This window comes from Stegostoma tigrinum, chromosome 4 (assembly GCF_030684315.1).
Source record: "Stegostoma tigrinum isolate sSteTig4 chromosome 4, sSteTig4.hap1, whole genome shotgun sequence".
Taxonomy (NCBI): Eukaryota; Metazoa; Chordata; class Chondrichthyes; order Orectolobiformes; family Stegostomatidae; genus Stegostoma; species Stegostoma tigrinum.
Window position 1 is genome coordinate 25,076,485 of NC_081357.1, and position 23,005 is coordinate 25,099,489.

At 43.6% G+C, this 23,005-nt stretch overlaps 1 protein-coding gene across 1 annotated transcript in view; it reads left to right on the forward strand.

Moving 5' to 3' along the window:
- Positions 1-477: 477 nt before the first annotated feature.
- Positions 478-23,005, forward strand: part of LOC125452291 (probable methyltransferase-like protein 24) — an 88,553-nt gene continuing 66,025 nt past the window's right edge. The window contains exons 1-2 of the mRNA XM_048530524.2: positions 478-865; positions 17,503-17,601. Of these exons, the coding sequence (XP_048386481.1) occupies positions 593-865; positions 17,503-17,601 (372 nt within the window). The 5' untranslated portion in view covers positions 478-592. The remainder of the gene's footprint in view (positions 866-17,502; positions 17,602-23,005) is intronic.

A 23,005-nucleotide genomic window follows, 5' to 3' on the forward strand; every position in this document is an offset into this window, starting at 1 on the left:
CTCTATTATCCCCTTATTAATCAATCAATGCTCTGAGGGTTTCTGCCTCTTGCGAGCCGTGAGTTCCAGATTTCCCACTACGGTCTGGATGAGAAATGTCACATTCCCTCTAAACCCCCTGCCCCTTCCAATGAATCTATGCCCTCAGTCATCGTTACCTCCACCACCTGCCTATGTCCCTCAGAATTTTACACACCTCAATCACCTGGTCCCTCTCAATCCTCTCTGCTCCAAGGAAAACAAGCCTAGCCTGTCCAATCTCGCTGTATAACTGTAACTCTCCAAGCTCAGGCTAGTTCTGGGAAATCTCTGCACGTTACAACTGCACCTCAGATGAGCGCCACAGAGACCCAGTAAGGGGTTAAATCGCCGATAAGGGGAGGGGGTGGGTGACTGTGTGATTTTGGGCGGCGGAGGGGGCGTGTCGGGGAGGAGGTGAGAGCGGCTCAGTACCTCTGTCTCTCATTCATTGAAGCGGGCCGGCTGTCAGCGAGTGGGAGGAAGGAGATCTTCAGTCCCCAAGGGAGACAGCCGGCTAGTCCGGGGGGGAAAATAATCCTCACTCCCGACCACAAGCTGCTCACAGCTCGCCATGCCCTGGAGAAAGTTGCTGCCGCCCCCTGTCTCGGTTTCCCCTCGCTGGATGATGCCCCTCTGCCTCTCCACAGTTGCCCTCCTGCTGCTGGGGGCGGCGGTGCTGCCCCTCTGGACCCCGGGATCGGGGCTCGGTAGCTGGCAGCAAGTGCCGGGGGAAGTGGGCTCCGCTGCTGGCAGGAGGAGGGTGACTGGGCCGGCTTGGAGCCAGAGCGCGGAGGGCAAGACTGGGGCTTGCTGCTCGGGATCCCCCTTACAGGGCAGACGGAAGGTGAGTGGAGCTAGCTGGGGGTGGGGGGAGAAAGGCAGGGTGCCGGGCCCCGGAACTCTGTTTGCAAACTTTATAAAGTCGTGCATAGTGCACCCATTACAGAGGGCGACGTACAAACGTTAAGTAGCAGAGAGCGAGGGAAAAAGTATCAATTAGAGCAACTTCTCCTAGGAGGTTGCCCCTTCAAAGTTAATCCGAGCTTTTCTTATTTCAAAAATATACCTTATTCATAAAAAATATCTTCATATACATGCATACTAGAGCAGTGTGGTTCTGTACAGTCTCTGCATATAGAAACAAACATTGGAGTTCGACTTGCCCTGCAGTTCGAACAAACAAACCTAAGTCATTTCTTACTACTGCAAGATACTGTTTACATAAACTAGAGGCACCATGAAGGTCTGATAAACTGAATAGAGCCCCAGTGTACTTTGGCTGAGACCTCAATCAGTGGTCTTTCCCCACTGCGCAATCTTGGGACAGCTGCCCCAGGCTTTACCGAGTCCCTCAGCACGTTGTCTTGGACCTCGGAACGTGCCGGTCTGCGACACTCAGCCGAGGTCCGCTCCCTGCTCTGGAAAACTAACATCCGAGCTCAACCGAGCCTTCAACTTCAACTGCTGCCCGGGATCGAGAATACTGGCTGCTGCTAGACTGGGACGCTTTCTCGGGCTTCACCCATTTGCATTGTTTATTTTTAAGGTTTAGTGAATATCGAGAGCAAATATGCGAGTTCTGATCCAACTATATCGTAACCACAGGCTTAGAGGGGCTGAACAGCCTCCTGCTTGGGGTGGCGGTGAAATATTTAAGCGAGCTGCTGAGGAAAGGGGACATGTGAAAGGCTTGGTTAGGTGTTCGATGAGTGCCAATGTGCCTATTGCAGGGCTAGCGCTCACTTTCCGAACTTTTAAAGTCGAAATGCGGAAAAGGAAACCGTGAACCAAGTGCTGCATTAATTGTACTTCCATAGACTTATTGATGGATTAATGCAGCATGCCTTTCTGAACATGTAGTAATGTGAATGAATTTGTGTGACTGAGGGTTGACCCTTTTGTATCACTGATTTATACATACTGGGCCCTCAGGGCTCCCTGTTGGTAACGATAGGGTACAGTGGGGTTTTTGTTTGGGGTTATGGGGTGTAACACTTGTTTCTCTGGATGTGCTTTGTGGAGATGCACTCACTCATGCATTTCCATCATGCCAAGTGTTTGCATTGACGCTGCACACATTGTACAAGGTAACAGCACACTTGCTCCGTGTTCACATATACATCACCGAAAGGTTTGCAATACAGTCACGATGCCCCTTTATAACTCAGGTGTTTTCCTTGGCACCTGACGTGGACAATGAGGTTTAAATTTGAAACAAACTGTAAAACAAGCATTAGTAGCAAGATCCTGAATGATTTCCCCCGTACGGTGAACAAAACATACACCTGCCATTTGGCTGGCCAGAGCCATCAGCATGATTAATACAGGCTTCGGTGTCAAAACGATTTCATGATTAAATAAGGCACCAGAGCATTTAGGGTAGTTAAGGCAGGATGGAGTGTTTAATTACCTAAACCAGCCTGGTAGAAAATTGAAATAAGTTAGAAAACTTAATCCTTTGCGGGTATTGACATTTCATGAGACTGCTGTGTCCATTCTAAGCTACAAATTGAACTGATTTTTCTCATTACCAAGTGTTCCAGATTGACGCTAGTAATCTCTTTATTTCTGGAGAAGTTAATTTTCTGCAGATAAGGATGTAAAAGGGGGTCCGTCCAGGCTGTAAAACTTTGCTTTATTATTAGCTCTTGGACAACTTTTGACTTTTTAAATTTCGAAGCTTCAATGAGGCAGAAATGTGCACCTTCCATGGGTAAGCACCAGCAATCTGGCGATTTACAACGCTGTGGGGGCAGAGGTAACCCTTGTAGGTCCATGATCTCCATATCAACTATGGCTGTCAATGTGGCACAAGCACGAAAACTTCGTTCTGGATTTAGCCCCAGTGTGGTTTCTCAACACATTAAAGCCTGTTTCTCAACAAATTGCTTTTGCTGTTACAGCATCTTTCATTCCAAATCTGTCTCGCATATTAGCCACTGGTCACATTTGGCTGATTAAGAATCCAGATGTGTTACGTTCAATTTCTGATTAGTAAATAAGAGATGAGTAATAGACTCCATCATTGAGCGATTGATCTCAATATTCATTCACTCAGTCCTTTCATGTAGACTTAACCATTTGTCTGTAAGATAATCAGACAGAAATCAGCGCGCAGTCTACTTTTTCGATTTATTTTGAAGCCTCTCCTTCCTTGGTCACCCATTCCTGCAGACAGAGGGATCCAGGATTCCCAGCACTGGCAGTAACTTCAGCTGTGCTCCCATTCAAATACCAGCTGTCCACACCAGCCCTGCAGCGTTGTTTAATTGTCCTGGATTGAGGGTAATTGGAAACCACTTTGCTGATGGAGAGTCTGCAAATCCTAGTGGATAGGAGTTAGGCCTGGGAAGATGAATTTGCAGAGGCTGCGGTTTCCCTGAAATAGTTTAGCTTTGCCCTGATGCTGCTGTCAGTGTAAACATGCCCAAAATCTGGTGAATGAAAGGGAATGGGATTTTTTTCAAAGCTAATTGTTTCTGAGTCGCTGCTTTGCTGTTATTTATCGAACTGCTCTTAACAGCACGTATCAAGGCCATCGTTTCTGGATAGAGAATTTTGAGCTCGGTTCAGATTGGGCACTTCCTCCTGGGAAGGAGACATTCATCATCCCAATGGGGACTTTACGGGCACTTCCATCCTCCTGATAACACCTATTTAGAAGATATCATGCTTGCAGGACCGTTATGCCTTATGACACATGATTGCGGGAAATTTGTCAGGAAATACTCCGTTTCTGTAACTTCAGCAGGAGCACCATTTACATTTGGGTTCCTATGAAGCTTCCAATGGATATTTTATTACTCGTTTATGGGGTAGGCTTCCTCTGGGAGGACAAGCTGGTTTCTTATTTATCTGAAGTAGAACTAAAAGTCCGGAGGCCCAGATTCATGCTCGGTCACCTCAGCAGCTGGTGGAACTTGTATTCAGTTATTTCGCCTGGAATTGAAAACTAGCCTCAGAAATATTGACCGAGAAACTATATTTATATTTTGTAAAAATTCGTCGCCCTCACTACTGTCCTTTACAACAAGTTGCTGGAAAAGCTCAGCAGGTCTGGCAGCATGTGTGAAGAAAAAATCATCCGAATTAACGTTTAGGGTCCGATGACTCTTTTTTGCCTTCATAGATGCTGCCAGGCCTGCTGAGCTTTTCCAGCAACTTCTGTTTTTGTTCAGAGATATCAAGAACTGTAGATACTGGAGTCAGAGACAACAGTGTGGAGTTGGAGGAACACAGGCAGCATTAGAGGAGCAGGAAAGTTGCCGTTTCAAGTCGGGACCCTTCCTCAGAAATGGGGGAGGGGAAAGGGTTATCGGACCCCAGGAAGGTGTGAATTGTACTGAGGCTGAAGAAGGGTCCCGACCCGAAATGTCAGCTTTCCAGCTCCTCTGCTGCCTGGCCTGCTGTGTTCGTCCAGCTCCAGACTGTTAGTTCTGTTTTAGTTGCCGATTTACAGCATCCGCAATTCTTTCGGTTTTATGTGTGACCCCAGAACCACAGCAATGGAGTTGGCTCCAAACTGTTCTTTGAAGTGGTCTGGCAGGTCACTGTTTCTGGGTGAGGAGTAAATGTTGGCATCGTCAGCAACATCATAATCCCATTAAACAAAACAAAAAGGCCCTCCAGAAGTTAGAGGTGAGCCAGCTGCAGGAAATAAGAGTATGTAATTTAGTGTTTTATGTTCAGACAGTCATTGGGACTTCAGCTCTTCCTGCACAGACCCTCCTGTCACACAGAGAGGTCAGAGTGCACTCTTCATGTACATCAGCATACACGTTCCTGAAAATGTGAGCTCTAGGAATTCTCCTCTGGATGTTGGGAATGACTGGCTTTCTTTCTGTTTACACTTCCAGAGGGTTCTGAAGAGATGGGGAGATGGAGAACTGAGCAATAGGACAGACGGGTCGAGGGGGCTTGGGCATGGTTTCAAGACCAACCCCAGGAAGGTGTGAAGTGTACTGAGGCTAAACTCCAGTCTCTCTCTATCTTGTTACATGTTCCTCGCCTGCTTGGCCTGGCTGCCCACTCCTGATACAGGATTCCCTGGGCCAGCTTCCGACAATGCTTGTGGAGGCAGGTTGGGAACCTATATAATCCAAGGAGGGAAATGTGGCGATGGAGCACTCAGTGCATGGGGTAATTGATAGAGGGCCTGGAGGGAGATTATTGCACTTACATTTGAAGAGCTGCAAGTATATTTTTTTAAAAACACATGTCAAAGACATGGTGAACTGGTCTCTGGTACTGAGCAAGAGAAGCTGGAAGATGAGCGCAGCTCCTTGAGGGGAGTTGCTGTTTTCCGAGGTATAGAATCACTGACTGTCACAGTGCAGAAAGAAGCTATTCGGCCCATTGCGCCAACTCATAAAGAGAGCTTCACTACCTTGTGCCAAACCCCTGCTTTCCCCCGATACCATAGTACATAAACTTTTATTCAAATAATCATCCAATGCCACCTTGAATGTCATAAGCATTCCACGCCGTACCTACTCACTGTGTGGGAAGAAACATTCTTTCTCACATCAACTTTGCTTCACTTTAAATCTATGTCCCCCTGTTCTTGTTCCTTTCGCGTGCAAGGACAGCTCTACCTCCCCTACCACCCCAAATCTACTCAGGGTTTTGAAAACCTCTTCCAAACCACCTCTCAGCCGCCTTCTCTCCAAGTGGGACACTCCCAACCTCTTCAACCTATCCCTGTAACAAGCTTCTCATTCCTGGAACCATTCTTGTATATCGCCTGTGCACTCTGTCTAATCCATTTGCATCTTTCGCATAATGTGGTGTCCACAACTCCACACAGTACTCCACCTGAGGTCTAACAGGTGTGTTGTGCAAGCTCAATATCACCTTACTGCTTTATACTCTATACCTCTGTTAATAACACTATAACACTGCTGGTGCTGAAGAAGGGGTGGGGGTCAGGTCTGACAGAGGATGATGCCACTTACTGATGCTCAAAGCTTTGGTAACGGCTGTGGTTACTGATAGCACAGAGCAGGTACATTATCCTTCTGCTCTTATTCGGTACATGTCCCTCTTGTGATCGTAACAAGGTTTGCCAGTTGCCCTGATCTGGTCCAATCAGGGAGTCCTGGCGGACCAATATAAACAGGAATGTAAGCAAAATGGGACTATGAATACCTGACTGTATGAGAGAGAATGCCGTTGTCAAAGGCTGTGCACTTGTGAATAAGGGGCCATCAGTTATGGAATGTTGGCTTCAGAGTTATTTCAGCACCCTCTGTGAAATGCCCTGCCAGTAAAAATAAAGTTGTGATTAGAGCACATTAAGTGACAACCCAGTGCCACTGAGAATTGTATCAGCTATGTAGTGATCAAAGCTTAACATTGCCATTCAATTTGGAATAGTTTCTGTTGGAGTTTCGAAGCAAATTTCATAAAAGTTTTTTTTAAAAATGTGTGTAGACAATAGGTTAAAAGGAAAGATTTAGGTTCTTTTGGAAGACTGATATTTGACATTTATCTTTTGTTGTAACGTTTTTCCATTAAATAATTAAGTTACACTTAGGATGGGATTGTGTGTCTCAAGGTTTAGATGCATGTCTCCTTTTCCAGCAAACATCTAGCCCAGAGGGAATGACAAAATAAATTTCCATAGCCAGAATTTTAAAACACATGTAGTGGTCTCCTTGAATCGATCAGATCACTTTGAATATTTCAAATTTCTAACACTTACAAGAAGATACAATCACAAAACCTATTCTTTTTAGTTTAGTGTATTGTCTCTGTCTCTTACAGCTCCTGTGATTTCCAAAGTGGCTCCATGTGTATACCAGACTTCAGGAATTAGAAGAAGTAGTCACTGTCTGTTCTCAACCCCAGGGGAGACAGCAAATTGATAGGGCCTCAGTCGCTTATCCACAGGGCCTCAGACAACTGAAAATAATTGTTGATAAGCCACATGTTGTGTTTGGCCTTTCAAAGGAGCATTTTTCTTACGTTTTGACTTTATTTAAATTCATTGCTGAAAAATTGCCAAGCAAGGAAGAAAATTTCCAGGCAAGAAAGAAACAGGATGTCGGGGCTGACATTTCAATGCCCTGTCTTGCAGTGAACGATGAGTAGATTACCCTCACATACATTATTGTGGTTTGAGCAGAAAATTCCCATATCTTTTAATGAGATAGTATGTTCACTTCCAGCAGACAGCCAGTGAGTGCATTTGCACTTTGCAGAGCAGGATGAAAGTAATGCAGTCCTTTGAGGTGGTAGAATTTGAGGATTTGAAAGCTGCTACCAAATGTGCTTGACTGCAGTGCATCTTGTAAATGGCACGTGCTGCTGTTGCTGTGTGTAACTAGTGGGTGGAATGAATATTGAAGTTGGTGCATGGGGTGTCAATCAGGCAGGCTGCTCTGTCCTGGATGGTGTCAAGCTTCTCGAGTGTTTTTGGAGCTTCAGTCATGCAGAGAGGTGGGGAGTGTTCCATCACATTCCTGTCAGTGGAAGAGCCAATAAGGGCACGGTAGACTGAATTCATATTTAGAAGAAGGTTCAGTTCTGAAGATAAAGCCTAACAAGGCACCGTTTACTTTGAAAACCACTTATCAAATACAATATGGGCCAGAAATAAATTGCTAACAGTTCTGCTTTGATGGAGGTATTTATGTTACCCTCTGGGTCTTGTACGAGCATTGATGTTTGATTAGTTCCAGAATGCACATAGCAACACCCAACATCAGGTGGCATGAATTTAACATAATTTACAATGGCTTGTGTTGAATTAGACATTCATTAACATCTACATCCAATTAAAGAATGCTGCTTAATCCAGGGTAACAAGCTCTTTCCAAGACATCGCTCAAGAGATTTTGCAGATTCACCTTGAAGCCTGCATTTCTAGTGAAATATCTGAACAAAGAAATCATTTGAACTTCTCACGTTGCCCAAGGCTCAACCCATTCAAAGCTTTCATCTTCCAAACTTCTTGCGAGTGGGTGTGTGGATTGGGGTGAGAGGAATCTGGTGCTTGTCACTCATGGTTCAGTAACCCAGAGCATTCTCGAGAACAGTCCTCAAGTAAAAACATTAAGGAACATGCAGGTTTGGACTGACGAGTGGCAAGTAACATTAGCACCACACAACTGCCAGACATTAACCATCTCCAAGAAAGCATCTGACGAGCTTATCTTGACATTCGATGGCTTTACTATCACAGCCCCTCTCAATGTTCTGGATTATCATTGATCAGAAAGCAGGTCAGAGATTCTAAATCTTGCAATGAATAACAGCATTTAAATCCTCAAAGCCTGCCAATCATCAAAAAGGTACTGGTCAGGAATGTGATGAAATGATCTCCACTCTGCTGCATGAGTGAAGCTCCAACGTCACCCAATAAGATTTACATTTACATCATGCTTATCATGACGACCAGACATCTGAAAGCACTTTGTAGTGAGGTGTCCTACCTCTCTGCAGTGTAATAATGTAAGAAGCATAGCACTCAATTTGCACACAGCTCACATATAGCAATGTGAGAATCACTATTTGATGGTGATTGCGGGATAAACAGTGGCCAGGACATGAGGGATAACTGCACAGTTCAGCTTCAAAATAGGATGATTGTATGTAATATATGTACTTAAACAGGTAGATCGGGTCTCAGTTTACATCTAGCATGAAAGGTAGTGCTTCCAACAGGCCACTCCCAACCTCTTCAATTTATTGTAACAAGTTTCTCATGCCTGGAACCATTCTTGTAAATCACCTGCACACTGTCCAGTCCATCCACATCTTTCCTATAATGTGGTGCCCATGACTGTACACAGTACTCCAACTGAGATCTAACAAGTGTGTTGTATAAACTCGATATCACCTCACTGTTCTTGCCCACTGCACTGGAGTTTCAGCCTTGATGTCTATGACTCAGCCCTGGATGGGACTTGAACCTGCATCTTGCATATTAGAGATAAGTGCACAAAGCAGACGGCAGGACCAATGTTCCAGGATATCCTGGTGATGTTGCATGGTCATTCAGCAAAAATACATCGCTGTTTGTGTTTTTCTAATTCCTGGTATCGCCGTATTATCTCTGCGTTCAGCAAAAACACATTGTTTCGTATAAATGACTTGACTTGATACAAGTATAAAGTGCTTCTAAATATATAAAATTTTGTTCGATTAATTGTTGATTGCGACCCATTATAAGAACACGATCATAGTGGAGATTACATCTGATCCCAGTTTCATTGTTAAATCCATGAGTGTGACACCATTCCTGTTGCTGACCTGGTGCCACGCCTGCCTTGCTTGCTTTACTCAAAAGCTTGCTCCTCCCTCCGGAAGGGGAAGAACGTCTTCCCATGAGGCCTTAGAGCCTCCAATGTTACATCTAAGGAGACATCACAAAGATGAGGAGCAGCCTTTGAGCTCTATTTTGTCAATTATTTCTGTTGTACACACCCTCACTCTCTACAACCAGAAACAAGCAACCACTTAACATTACTCCCACTCTAACACAAAGTAAAAATGCTGCTCTATGCTCCGCTGGAATGTTTTCTAACCTCCTGAATTGCCTATGCTGCTCCTAATTGAGTATCATCTGCAAACCTAGAACGATCATTTCCAAATCAGTTACAAATATGGTGAAAAGTCCCGATCACCGGGGAGATTGTGCTTGTCGCATCTTGCAGTCTGTTTCCATGCTTGCAACCAAACCCCAATCTCAATGTTCAAACCACACACCCTTCTTTTTGCCAACTTTATTTTTGTGGGGAACTGTATTGATTCCTTTCTAGAAATTCATACCAGCAACATCTACAGTAACTCATCTGTCTGGCTCTGTCACTAACCTCCACTGGGTCTCCATGTGTGTTTTTAAAAAAATGTAGAAATGTGAATACTTTTCTTTCAGTCAAATGCCATCTACACCACCAGCCAATTCAAAAGCCATTAAAGTGAGCATTTATGTTAAAAGTAAGATTAGCTTAAGTTTGCTTTTAGCAAGGAGAAGATTCTAACTGGCATCTAGATGAGTGACATGATGCACGATAGTTCAAGGTGGGCATGGAGAATATGGCCATACTCGGAATTAGAAAAACATGGCCATTATAAAACATTAAGGGCTGTCACACTGAGAATATTTCACCAATGTTTGTAATGGCTTATTCTATTTTGTGATGTTAAAATCAGTCCTTTCACCCATGAAGAGACACATGGAAAACTTGTTAATTGTCATGTTGATGTTTGTGGGCTTAGCCTCTCTGGCATTGATTACATCCTTCCCATCAATATTGTGGAATTGAGGAAGTGATGCAGATGCAGTCAGGGGACACCGATGGATAGGACCAGAGTATCTGCTTTGGTATAGTAAGCAGAACAGGTCGCAGTTAGTGTTGAGAAGGTAACAGTTTTGCTTTTGAATTGAGGTGCGCAGCCACTACTGAGTGCAACGAGCTTCATTTTAGTCAAATCAACCAGGAGTCAGCATTGTAGCTGTTGAAGTTAAGAAACCAAACAATGATATAGTGCAATCACAATCAATTATCTTCCTGATTTATCACAATACTGTCTCTTGCTCAGAAAGACAAGAACATTTTCAGATTTTTCTTTTTCCTCTTCCAACACTGAACAGCAGCAAGTAACCTTTCAGATGGATGACGTGTAGAACCCTACATAGTGTGGTAAATGAAGGAAGCATTTGTTTCATTCAAAGCACTGATATTTACAGCCTCTACAGTCTAAAGGACAAAAAGCTACAAAATCCTTTGAACTCATTGTCGTGCAGCCCAACTACAGAAAGTGATCAGGCTTTCTCCTTTCCTGTCAGTGCCAGTTCATGCTGGAGACAGGCTCAGTGCACATTTCTCAACCGTCAAACTTCCCAAAGTGTTTGGTCAATGAAGTACGTTTGAAGTGGATTCACTGTACTAATGTAGGGAATACAGCAATATGGAAAACAGCTAAGTGATTATAACCAAATAATTTGTTTTTCATGATCGCGGGATAAATATTTGGATGTTCTTCGACAATACTGACGTGAGATTGTCTGCTCCCACCTGAGCGGCATGACCTTTTTAATCTGAAAGTTAGCACCTCTGACAGCGCAGCACACCCTCAATATGCACAAGTATCCCAGCCAAGTTGCTGTGTTGAACTTTTGACTTGAGCCCACAGTTTTTGGACAGATGCCTTACCAACTGAGCCATAGCTGACATAAGATAACCAAGTGTGAAGCTGGATGAACACAGCAGGCCAAGTAGCATCTCGGGAGCACAAAAGCTGATGTTTTGGACCTAGACCCTTCATCAGAGAGCTGACATACTTTGGGGTACATCTTCTCCCACCTGCAACAAGGCCACTGAGTGCACATTAGGAATACCCTTGGCTGTTTTACCCTTCGCCAAATGCGGAGACATGTGAAGCACCCTTAACCCTTCCTCCTCTCAAAGTGGTTTGGACTTGATTATGATTACTTGGTCTTTCCCAGTCTGTGGGGCTCAAGGTCACCGTGAGGCCAGTATCCAGTAAGCTATTCAAGGAATAATTCTTCCTGTTTTCTGTACTGTGGACAAGGAAGACATTTCTGATTCTTAAACCTGAAGGCTGCTGATTTGTAATCTGTCATTACCTGTGGGTTTATAAAGAGCTTTAATCAATACGGCGTCCTAGGAAAATGAAATGATTAGATTGTGCTTCATCAATGGCCGCAGATCAAATGGAAATGCAGCTGATCTGCTTCAAAACAAGTGGGTCTTTTTCACAAGATCTGTGTAGGAGAGAGACGGGGGAGGCAAATTCCTATAAATGTATAATTGAGTTCATGAAAAAATCATTTAAGATTTCCCGTGGGATGGGTGACAGTACCATTCTTTTGTATTGAGTTTATTTCTATGAGACACATTTTCCTCTTTTTTTTTTGTTAGTGCCTTTACTCAGCTTTAAAAATAAGCCACTTGATATTGAAAAAAATGTATCCTTTCTTATTTTGGCTGAAATGGGAACAGAACTAATTTAAAGTTAGACTATTGAAGAATTACTACACTTATTGAAAACAAGTAACCTAGCATTCACTGTGAATGCTGTTAATAAAGATGTTGTTTCAAGCAATGGGGAAAGCCTGGTTCCAGATGAGCTGGAACCAGGATGTCTGTGTAAATGGAGATTTGGCTGGCAACAAGTGGCTGATAGACATCGATGTCTATTTCACAGACCAATCTCCTCCCTGGCAATAACTATATGATTGGTTCTTGGGTAGGTGAATGATTGGGAGAAGCCGCTGAATGGCTAGAAGTAAAGATGCTGTTCTTTCCTTCTGTAGTAGAAGACACCTCAAGCTAGAGTACAGCCAGTTTATTTCCCCTCAGTGGCTGCAAACTGATTTATTAAAAGTAATCAGTCAAAACTGTGTGAACCAGTTACTCTGAAAATCAAATGGAAGTACCTGGAGAAGGAAGATTGAGAAGCAGCATCTGGTCTGCAGAAGAGTCATCTCAGCAAAGCAAACCTTGTGGAGAGAGACCACAAAGTGCCTCCCCGATCTTTTCTTCCATCCATAACACCCATACTACTTTCCTGCCTGTAAAAGCAGAAACAGGGATTTGCCAGTCACTAATACAGGACCATGAACCTTTGTGAAAGTTTGCTGATTTGATTGTTACAGTACAGAAAATGGCCCTTCAGCCCATTAAGCCTGTGCTAGTCATAAACAACCACGTAAGTATTCTAATACCATTTTCCAGCACTTAGCTCATAGCCTTGCACGCCTTGGCATTATCACAAGTGTACTTCTAAATTATTTTTAAATGTTATGATACATGATGCAGAGTTCCAGATTGCCAGTCTCTGGGTGAAAACAACACCGCCCCCCCCCCTCACTTTTTAAGATAGTAAGAACTGTCGATGCTGGAGTCAGAGATAACATGTGGTGCTGGAGGAACACAGCAGGCCAGGTGGCATCAGGGGAGCAGGAAAGCTGACGTTTTGTGTCAGGACACTTCCTCAGAAAATGAAGGGTCCTAACTCGAAACATCAGCTTTCTTGCTCCCCTGGTGCTGCATGGCCTGCTGTGTTCCTCCAGCTCCACACTGTATTATCTCCCCTCACTTTAAATCTATGTGACCTGGTCATTGATTCCCTCCCAGCAAGGGGAAAAGCTTCTTCCTTTCTCTGCCCCTCATCTTTATCATGCTTCTCCCACCTCCTCAGTCTCCCTGCTATAAGGAACATCACCCCAGTCAGTCCAATCTCTCTTGATGACTGAAACTCCAGCCCAGGCAATATCCTGGTACATATCCTCTGCACACTCCCCAGTGCTATATCACAACCCCCCTCCCCTGTAATGTGGATTCCAGAACTTCATATAATACTCTCGCTATGGACTTACCAATACCCTACACAGTAACCCCACCCCCGTAACCTCCCTGCTCTTAAACTCTAGCTCTTGGCTAATAAAGGCAAGTATCCCATGTGCCTTCTTAACCTCTTTATCTCTCTGTCCTATTACTTTTAAGGGACCAGTGAACCCACACACCAAGATCCCTCTGATCCTCAGTACTTCCCAGACTCCTGCCCTGGGGAAGATTCATTTGCAAAATTAAAGCATTTGGGATTGGAGATGATGTGCTGGGGTGGATTGAAGACAGGGATGCAGACAGGAAACAGAATGGGAATAAATTACTCAGAGATAATGGGAACTACAGATGCTGGAGAATCCAAGATAACAAAGTGTAGGACTGGATGAACACAGCAGGCCCAGCAGCGTCTTAGGAGCACAAAAGCTGACGTTTCAGGCCTGGACCCTTCTGAAGAATTCACAATCTATGTTAATGATTTAGTTGAGGAATATCCAAATGAAACCAAAGGACTGTGGATGCTGGAAATCTGAAACAAAAACAGAAGTTGCTGGAGAAACTCAGCAGGCTGGGCAGCATCTGTGGAGAGAAAGCAAAGTTAATGTTCTGGGAAGTTCTGAAAAAGGGCCATTGGACCTCAACCACTAACTATGCTGTCTCTTCAAGGCTGCCTGAGCAGTTTCACGTTCTGTACACCTCTGTGCCTTCTGTTTACAGGCGTAGGTATCTACCAAAGCCTCCCTCTTTCTGTTTATCTGGTTCTGTATAAGCCTGGATTCGCTGGGTTTATTGGTCCCACCTTATCTTTATTAGAACACATTGGCTCTGCGCTCTCCCTGCTTCCCTCAGAAGATGCCCCACTGCTCTGACACAGATTTACCGAAAAGTATCTGCTCCCACTCCACTCTGGCCAAATCATATCCGACCTTACAAAAATTAGCCTTCTCACAGTTTAGAACTTTGATTTCTGAGTTGCTCTTAAATTCCCTCTGGGTAATTAGAGATGGGCAACAAATGGGCAGCCAATGATACCCACATCCCACAAACAAATAAAGGAATGATATTTGCAGGCCATGCATATGCTTTAGAACTTTTGCTAATTGTATCCTACTGTCACAGTGAGTCACAGGAATGTTGTAGCACCCAGACCATGTTGGTTGAAAGGTGGCGTGTATCAGTCGGGTCTCTATGGAAGTTTATCTGGGATCAATGGCCTTTGGAACGGTGTGGTATGAGGAGGAGGTTACTGGGGTGCGAGACCTGGGCCTGGCAAGGTGGGGAAGGGGTTGTGTACAATGGTGGGGTTGAGGAAAGTACCGAAGAGATGAGAGGGTGGGCAAAGGGGCATGGGCTAGTCATGTGGGAAGAGCCTGAGTGTGGAATGGGGGGGATGGAGGTCAAAGATGGGGGAATGACCAGCCTAAAGAGTAATGACAGTTCCACCATGTACTTTAGTTTCATTACTTTGATATTCTGGAAACATTAGATAAACTACATTTAAAAAATCTACTCTTCATTCCACCTCCCCCCAACCTCGGACAGTAAAAACAGATGTTTACAGCTGTGGAGAAATGTAGTTGCTGTCTTCCAAGGTTAGCTCAGTTCTTGTTTCCGAGCGTGAAGAGATTGGGTGGCCAGCTGACAGGGTACAAACGGACCAATGATGAATGATGTCAAGAGTTGCCCAAAGGGTAATCCTTCTCAAAACTCTGCCAGATGGAATTATGGAATTGGCAGTGGTTGGAGCGAATCAGGATGACTGCATATTCTTGGCCGTTACTGAGCTGCTGATGGTAAATCTGTATCAGTTACCCTCTCAGCTGCACATAAGGGGTTCCATGACATTATTCAAAGTCAAATTTGGGATTTCTCTCCAGTATTCTGAGTAATACCTTCCCCTCGGTCGACCTCAAGAAAAACTGACTGATCAGTTGTTTGCTGCATTTCCATTTGCGGGGGCCTTGCTGAGCATAAATTGCTGGCAGTAATTACAGCCGAATGAATGACTTCAGAGCAGAAAGCCACTCGGCCCCTCAACTTCCTTTGCATTCAGTCAGACTGTATTGTATCTCCATTTCTTTATTTGCTTGATAATCTTCCACCCATCTTGCTTTTCTAGAATCTATTTACCTCTACCCTGAAAATATTTAGTCTATTTCTGCTACCGGTGGAGAGTTTCAAAGACTCATGCCCCTCTGAGAGAAACAATATTCTTTTCATCATGACCTTAAATGGGCAGCCCCTGTTTTTAAACAGTTTAGATTACTGAATTTAACTGAGTTTATGCATCTTTGGAGAGAACCTTCCTACTTCTGAAGTATGTGTAAAAGAAGTTATTAATATGCACCACAGTTTTATGTCATTTGTCTCCCGTCAACAAGGAGATTGAGAATGACTTGCTGTAGCCATAGCATCAAACATGAAGGTATATTTGCTGATTTAATGCAACAATGTACTCTTCATATAATGCAGTAAATGCTCAAAATCTAGCTTTTCTAAGCTCTGAAATTTGAATTTGAGATTTTCTACTCAATTTTGTCAGGCTATGTTTACATTTTTTAAAACCGTGTCAGCCTCTGTGCAGTTGGAACCAGGGAACATCAAGAGCAGGAAGTATTGAGTTTTACGCTAAAGTTGCTACAGCCATACCAGACCATAGGGCTGCTCTGCCATTGGAGAGACACACCTGGTGATAGCTTAACCTGACGGTCACCAAACCTCGGGTGAGTGGAAGAGGTTGAGAAGGAGAATGCTTCATTGTAACCTCAGTCTGCATGGGGGTTGGAATCACTCTGCACCACAAACCGGCACTCCGGTCAACTGAGTGAAATCAACCCTACTGTTTCCTCCAACAATGGGTTCAGTTTGGAGATGACAGGATTCATTCTGAATCAAGGGTTTCTCTTTCGTTTTATGCACACCTCTGTATTATAAATCACCAAACCTTCCTTATTAACATTTTCATGTCTCCTGTTAAACAAATTGTTTCTATAGCAATGGCTATAGCAACATTATGCTGCCAGTCACTTTTGGCTAATGATGGAGGAGTGAATGACAGAATTTCTCATTGAGATAAGTCACAGCAACCATGGTGTAGAGCTGCCCGAAACAGCTACAAGAGAGACGCTGAAAGTAGTGGGAGCTCAATCAAAGACTCACGTGCCAATCTCAGTGATTGGTAAAACCGTGTCTCCATGATGAACTGACAGTTCCATTGAGAGAGAACAGTAGAGCCTTCAATATGACTTCACAGAAAAGCCTTTCCAAATCAATCTCAGTGACAGCGCACAGTAGTGTAATCTGAAATTTGAACCATGTCAACTGTCCAATTTGTATGGGAGGTCACAGATTATTCCAGCAACCATGTTGGATTAGAAAGAAGTGGAGTCAACAGAGCTCATACAGTGCAGAAGAAAACCATTTGGTTTCTGTCTCAGCTTCAAAAGAGCTTTTTAATTAACTCTGCTGTACTCTTTCTGTATTGCTCTGAAAATATTTTCTGTTCAATGTGCATCCAATTCCCATTTGAAAGCCATTATTAAATCTGCCTTCACCATCCTTTTGATTAATTCATCCCAGCGCATTATGGCATCCTGCAAGAAAAATGTTTCAACAAACTGCATTTTAATACTTAGTTCTGAAGCAAATAATTTGCACTCCAGAAATGATGGAAGCAAGAAGATGCTTCTGTTCACTACGATATATTACAGATCAGTGCAACTGATGTAGCTCTGCATTATCAAATCCCAAGCTGTAGAGTGTAATGTTCTGTGTATCAAGCCAATTCCAAATGCATTCTTCTCATGGTTCCACAACTTAGTGTTGATGTTAACATCTTTTGGCTTGGGAATGGTTTCACTTTGCAGGAATGATTTGCTCAATAGAGGTTTGGATGGGAAATTAAAAATATTGGTAACTTGTATGGAGAACTGGGACACTATGAAGTATGAAATTCTCATGTGATATAACAGATATGTAAAATCGCTAAGTAATTCAGTACCATATTTTGAAAATTTAACTGTAATGGAAACTGCAAAGCAAAGTCACTAATCACTTAACAGCCATGAGAACTGAGTTACAAACAATCATTGATTTATATATTGAATGATCGATGAACTGAAGCTTTTGCACACAGTAATTGCAGCCTGTCTTCCCTTTCTAGTCACGTCAATGGCACATTGAACTCCAACCCTGGGTCAGTTCATACCACTCACTGGAGGAGGAGGCTGCTCGGTTCCTGGCCTATATCAGCAGTTCTCAGGTGGGTCAGCTCACAGATACTTTCAACTAACATCAACATGCTCATTGCTGCATCCATCGGCAAAAGATGAACAGGAAAGATAGAGCAAGTTCTATTAATATAGATGCCTCTTGTGACCTTGAGGTTTTGAGGTTCTTCACTAGAGAGAGAAATTTTTAAGTTGCAATGTAAGGGAATGTGGCACAGTTTGATACAGCAGACAGGTGTACTCCTTCACCTGCTTTAGATTATTTTAATGACTTTTGCTGCAGGCAGCATTATCAGTTCAGGCAGTATCATACCAACCCCTGCTGTTTGTGGCAGTACGCTTCCTGTATCTGGGAGAGCTTTAGCATTTTTTCTGTTCTGCATTGAGCTAGCTGCAGTGACTACAACAAGTGGACTGTCAATAGATGGCCTCCAACTGGCTGTTGGTGAGTGAAGGGAAGGGCCTGCAGACTGAGTGGCTACACACTGGGGCCTAAGAATTGGCTATATACGAGGTGCTGTGGGCTGCTGCTGTCGCTGACCATGAACTTGCTGGTCTGGTTTGGCTCCAACCTACAATAGGCATTCATCGGGCGTGAATTACCCTGAGATGGTGCTGGTGAGCTGCCTTCTTGAAACACTGCATTCCAATTGGTGTAGGGACTCAAAATACCTTTAGGAAGTGAATTCCAGGATTTTGATCCAGTCACCGTGAAGGAATGGTGATATATTTCCAGGTCAGGAAGGTGAGTGGCTTGGAGGGAACTTTCGAATGGTGGTGTTCCCACGGATCTGCTGCCCTTCTCCTTCTAGATGGAAGTGGTCACAAGCTTGGAAGGTAGTCTCTAAAGAGCCTTGGTGAGTTCCTGCAGCCCATCTTGGGGATGGTATACATTGCATCCACAGTGTATCAGTGGGAGAGTGAGCAAGTGAGTGTGGAAATGGTGGGCAAGGTGCCAACCAAGGGACCTGTTTTACCATAGTTGGTATCCACTACCTTGAGTGTTGGAACTGCACTCATCCAGGAAAGTTGGAAGCATTCCATCACACTCCTGATGTGCCCTGTAGATGGGAGACAGACTTTAGGCATTAGGAGGTGAGTTACATGCTTCAGAATTTCTAGCCATTGGCTTCATATTGTCATAGAGACATACATCACAGAAACAGACCCTTCAGGCCAAATCGTCCATGCTGACCGGCTATCCTAAATTAATCTAGTCCCATTTTCCAGCATTTGGCCCATATCCCTCTAAATCCTTCAATCCATGTACCCATCCAGATGCCTTTTAAATGTTGTAATTGTACCAGCCTCCTCCACTCTTCCAGCAGCTCATTCCATACAAACGCCAGACTCTTGTATGAAAAAGTTGCCCCATAGGTCCCTTTCGAATCTTTCCCCTTGCAGCTTAAACGCCTGTCCCCTAATTTTAGACTCCCATAACCTGGGGAAAAGACTTTGGCTATTCACACTATCCATGTCTCTCACGATCTTATAAACATTTATGTGGCCACCCCTCAGCCTCTGATGATCCAGGGAAAATACCTCTGGTTCATTTTCTGATCAATGGTAACTCCTAGAATGTTGACCATGGGGAATTCAACGATTGTAATGTCATGGAATGGCAAAGAGAAATGGTTAGATTTTACTTTCTTGAAGATGGTCATTGCTTGGAGAGAATGTTACTCGCCATTTGATCAGTGCAAGCCTGGATATTGTGTAGGTTTTGCTGCATTTGATAATGAACTGCTTCAGTACCTGAAGTGTCATGAAGGATGCTGAACATTGTGCGATCGTTAGCAAACGTCCCCACTTCTGACCTTTATGAAGCTTACTGAACAGAGTGGGTCTGGCAGTCAGAAACATATTGGCTTTAATGTGAGCAGTATGACAGGTAAGGCAGATAAACTTATAGCTTGGATTAATTCAAATAACTATGATGTTGTAGCTATTACAGACTAGAAGGACAAGACTGGAAGCTTACTGTTCTAGATTTAGATGTTTCAAGTGATGTAGAGAGGGATGTAAAAATGGAGGGGATTGTGTGAATGATAAGGGAAAATATCACAGCAGTACTGAGGGAGGACACCTTGGAAAGTTCATCCAACACAACCATATGGGCCGAACTCTGGAATAGGAAGGGTATAGTCACTATGATGGGATTTACTACAGGCCTCCCAACAGCCAACATGTGTCAGGGGAAAGATATATAGACAGATTTTAGAAAGATGTAATAACAACAGAGTTGTTGTGGTGAGTGATTTTAACTTGCCCTACATTTCCTGGGAATTGCTTAGTGCCAGGGACTTGGATGGGGATAGGTGTGTTCAGGATGGTTTTGTGAAACAATACGTGAAGAGCCCAACTAGGGAAGGGACCATGTTAGATTTGATATCCAGGAATGAGCCCGACTAGGTGATCCAAGTTTCAGTGGGGGAGCATTTCGGGAACAGTGATTGTAATTCCGTAAGTGTTAAGTTACTTACAGATAAGGCTAAGAGCGTCCTTGAGTGAAATTAATAAATTGGGGAAGGCTAACAATGACAGTGCTAGGCAGGAACTGGGGAATGTAGATTGGGGACAACTGTTTGAGGGTAAATCCACAACTGGCACATGAGAATCTATTAAAGGTCAGTTGATTTAGATTCCATGGAGCAAGAGGGTAGCCACAGAAAGGATAGGTCCACTCGAGGACAAAGGAGGGAATATATATGTGGAGATGCAGGTGTGGGAGAGGTCTGTGCCAGATACTTTGCATCAGCATTCACAACAGAGGACATGGGGTTGGTGAGTCTCGGGAGGGACATGTTGATATTCTAGGGTATGCCAATATAGTAAAGGAGATGGTGCTGGATGTTTTGAAAAGCATTAAGGTAGACTAATCCTCAGGTCCTGATGGGATCTATCTCAGAATACTGAGGGTGGAGAGGAAGGAAATTGCCAGGACCTAGTATGAAATCTTTGTGACCTCTTCAGTCACAAGAGAGGTAAGAGGAATAGAGAAGAGCCAATGTTGTTCCTTTGTTTAAGATGGGCAAAGAGATAATCTGGGAAATTAGTCGTGAGCCTTATAACAAGGGTACAAAAATATTGGAGAAGATTCTTAAGGACTGGATTTATTCACATTTGGAAAAATACAGACTTAATAACAATAAGTCACATGGCTTTGTGTGGGGGAGGTTGTGTGTCTCAAACCTGATTGAGTTTTTTGAGGAAGTGACAATGATGACTGATGTCGACAGGGTGGTGGATGGTGTCTACATGGACTTTAGCAAGGTTTTTGCAAAGTCCTTCATGACAGGCTGACACAAAAGACAAAGTCACGTGACCCTGGTGAGCTAGTAAGATGGATACAGAACTGGCTTGGTGATATACTGTGAGTAATGGTTAAATTGTGTTTTATGATTGGATAACTGTCCCTAGTGGTGTTTCACAGGGATTGATGCTGGAATCCCTGTTGTTTGTAGTGTATACCAATAATTTAGAGGAGATTTTAGGTAGCCTGATTAGTAAGTTTAGGGATGACACAATGATTGGGGGTGCTGTGGATAGTGAGGAGGATTGCGAGAGGATATAGCAGGATATAGATAGGCTGGAGACTTGACCAGAGGAATGGCAGATGGAATTAAACCCATACAAATGCAAGGTGATGTATTTTGGATGAGCTAAAGCAGGAGGGAAGTATACAGAAAATTGCAGACCTCTTACTAGCTTCAACATACAGAAAGACCTGGGCATACATGTTCATAGTACCCTGAAAGTGGCAATGTAAGTGGATAAGAAGGTAAAGAAGGGATCTGGCATGCCTGCCTTCATCATTTGGGGGTATAGGGTGTAAAAATTGGCAAGTCATGTTGGAATTGTGTACAACTTTAGGCCACATTTGGAATTCTGTGTGCTGTGCGTTTGTTACACTACCAGAAGGATGTGGGGGCTTTGGAGAGAGTACAGAAACGGTTTATTAGGATATTATCTGAATAAGAGTTTATTTGCAATGAGGAGAGATTGAACAAACGTGGTTTGTTTTCACTTGAACATTGAAGGCTGAGGAGTGTCCTGATAGACGTTTACAAAGTTCTGTGAAGTAAGGATAGAGTAGATAGTTGGAGGCTTTTTCCCAGGGTAGCAATGTCAATTACTAGAAGACACAATGTGGAGGGTGCCAATGTTGGACTGGGGTGGACAAAGTCAGAAGCCACATGACACCAAGTTATAGTCCAACAGGTTTACTTGAAATCACAGGTTTTGATGCACAGCCCCTTCATCCAGGGAACTCGCCTGCTCCAAAAGCTTGTGATTTCAGATAAACCTGTTGGATTATAATCTGATGTCACGCGGCTTCTGACTTAGAAGACATAGGTTTAAGGTCAATGGTGGTCAGTTTAAAGGAGATGTGAGAAGCAAATTCTCTACAAAGAGGGTTGTAAGTGCCTGGGATGCACTGCCAGATGAGGTAGTAGAAGCAGATACAATAGCAATGTTGGAGGCATCTTGACAAATACATGAATAGATAGCGAATAGAATACAGACCATGGAGAGGCAAAAAGGTTTTAATTTCAAAAGGCATCATGTGTGGCACAGGCTTGGTTGGCTGAAGGGCGTGTTCCTGTGCTGTACTGTTTTGTTCTTTTTGTTCATGTGGAGTTAATGAAATTGGCTGCAGACTGGTGTCTGTGATGCTGGAGAGATCTGGAGGAGGACAAATTGTTGAAAACTGGCAGACGGCTTCTAATTATGTTACTGTGTGTCCACCAAGGATTAAGGCTGTGATTAATAATGTACTGAAATTATGCATTTTAATTAGAAACAGCTGACCTTGAATATTAGAGATTCTACTATGAACTGTGTTAATTAAGGCCTACAGATCCCATAGTGCTTTTCAGCTGTATTTTCATTCAGATTGGCTCGACACCCGTTTGCTCTTTCTAATTAGATTATTTGTGTGAAACCATTTTGCGTGGTGCATGAACTTTCTCCAGATGGGCTACATTACTGAGCCAAATCTGATTTGTGATAGAATGTACCAGGCTGGAATATTTGGCCCCTTTCTCCTTGTTTCCACAGGCCACTTCCCGCAGACCTCTGTCCGAGGCCACGAGGAATGAGGGGATTTCTGGAATCTCCAAGTGGCTGAAGCTGTTTTTACCAAAATCCGAGGGAATGATTCTGCAGGGAAACAGTGTCCCAAATTATTCTGTCACCTCTGTGTTAAGGGAAGGGAGTCGCTCCTCTCAAAAGTTCTCATGCAAAATGAATTTGACACAATCACAAACAGTTCCTTGGAAACACCCAGATTTAAAAACAAAATGCCTTTGCGTATGTTTTGCTGAACTGAAAGATAAACCTCTCCAGCATTTGTACTTTACCTTTGATGAGAGAAAAGTCCATAATTTGGCCAATATTTTAATCATGTAGAGCCTACCCAAGTACTAGAGTTGA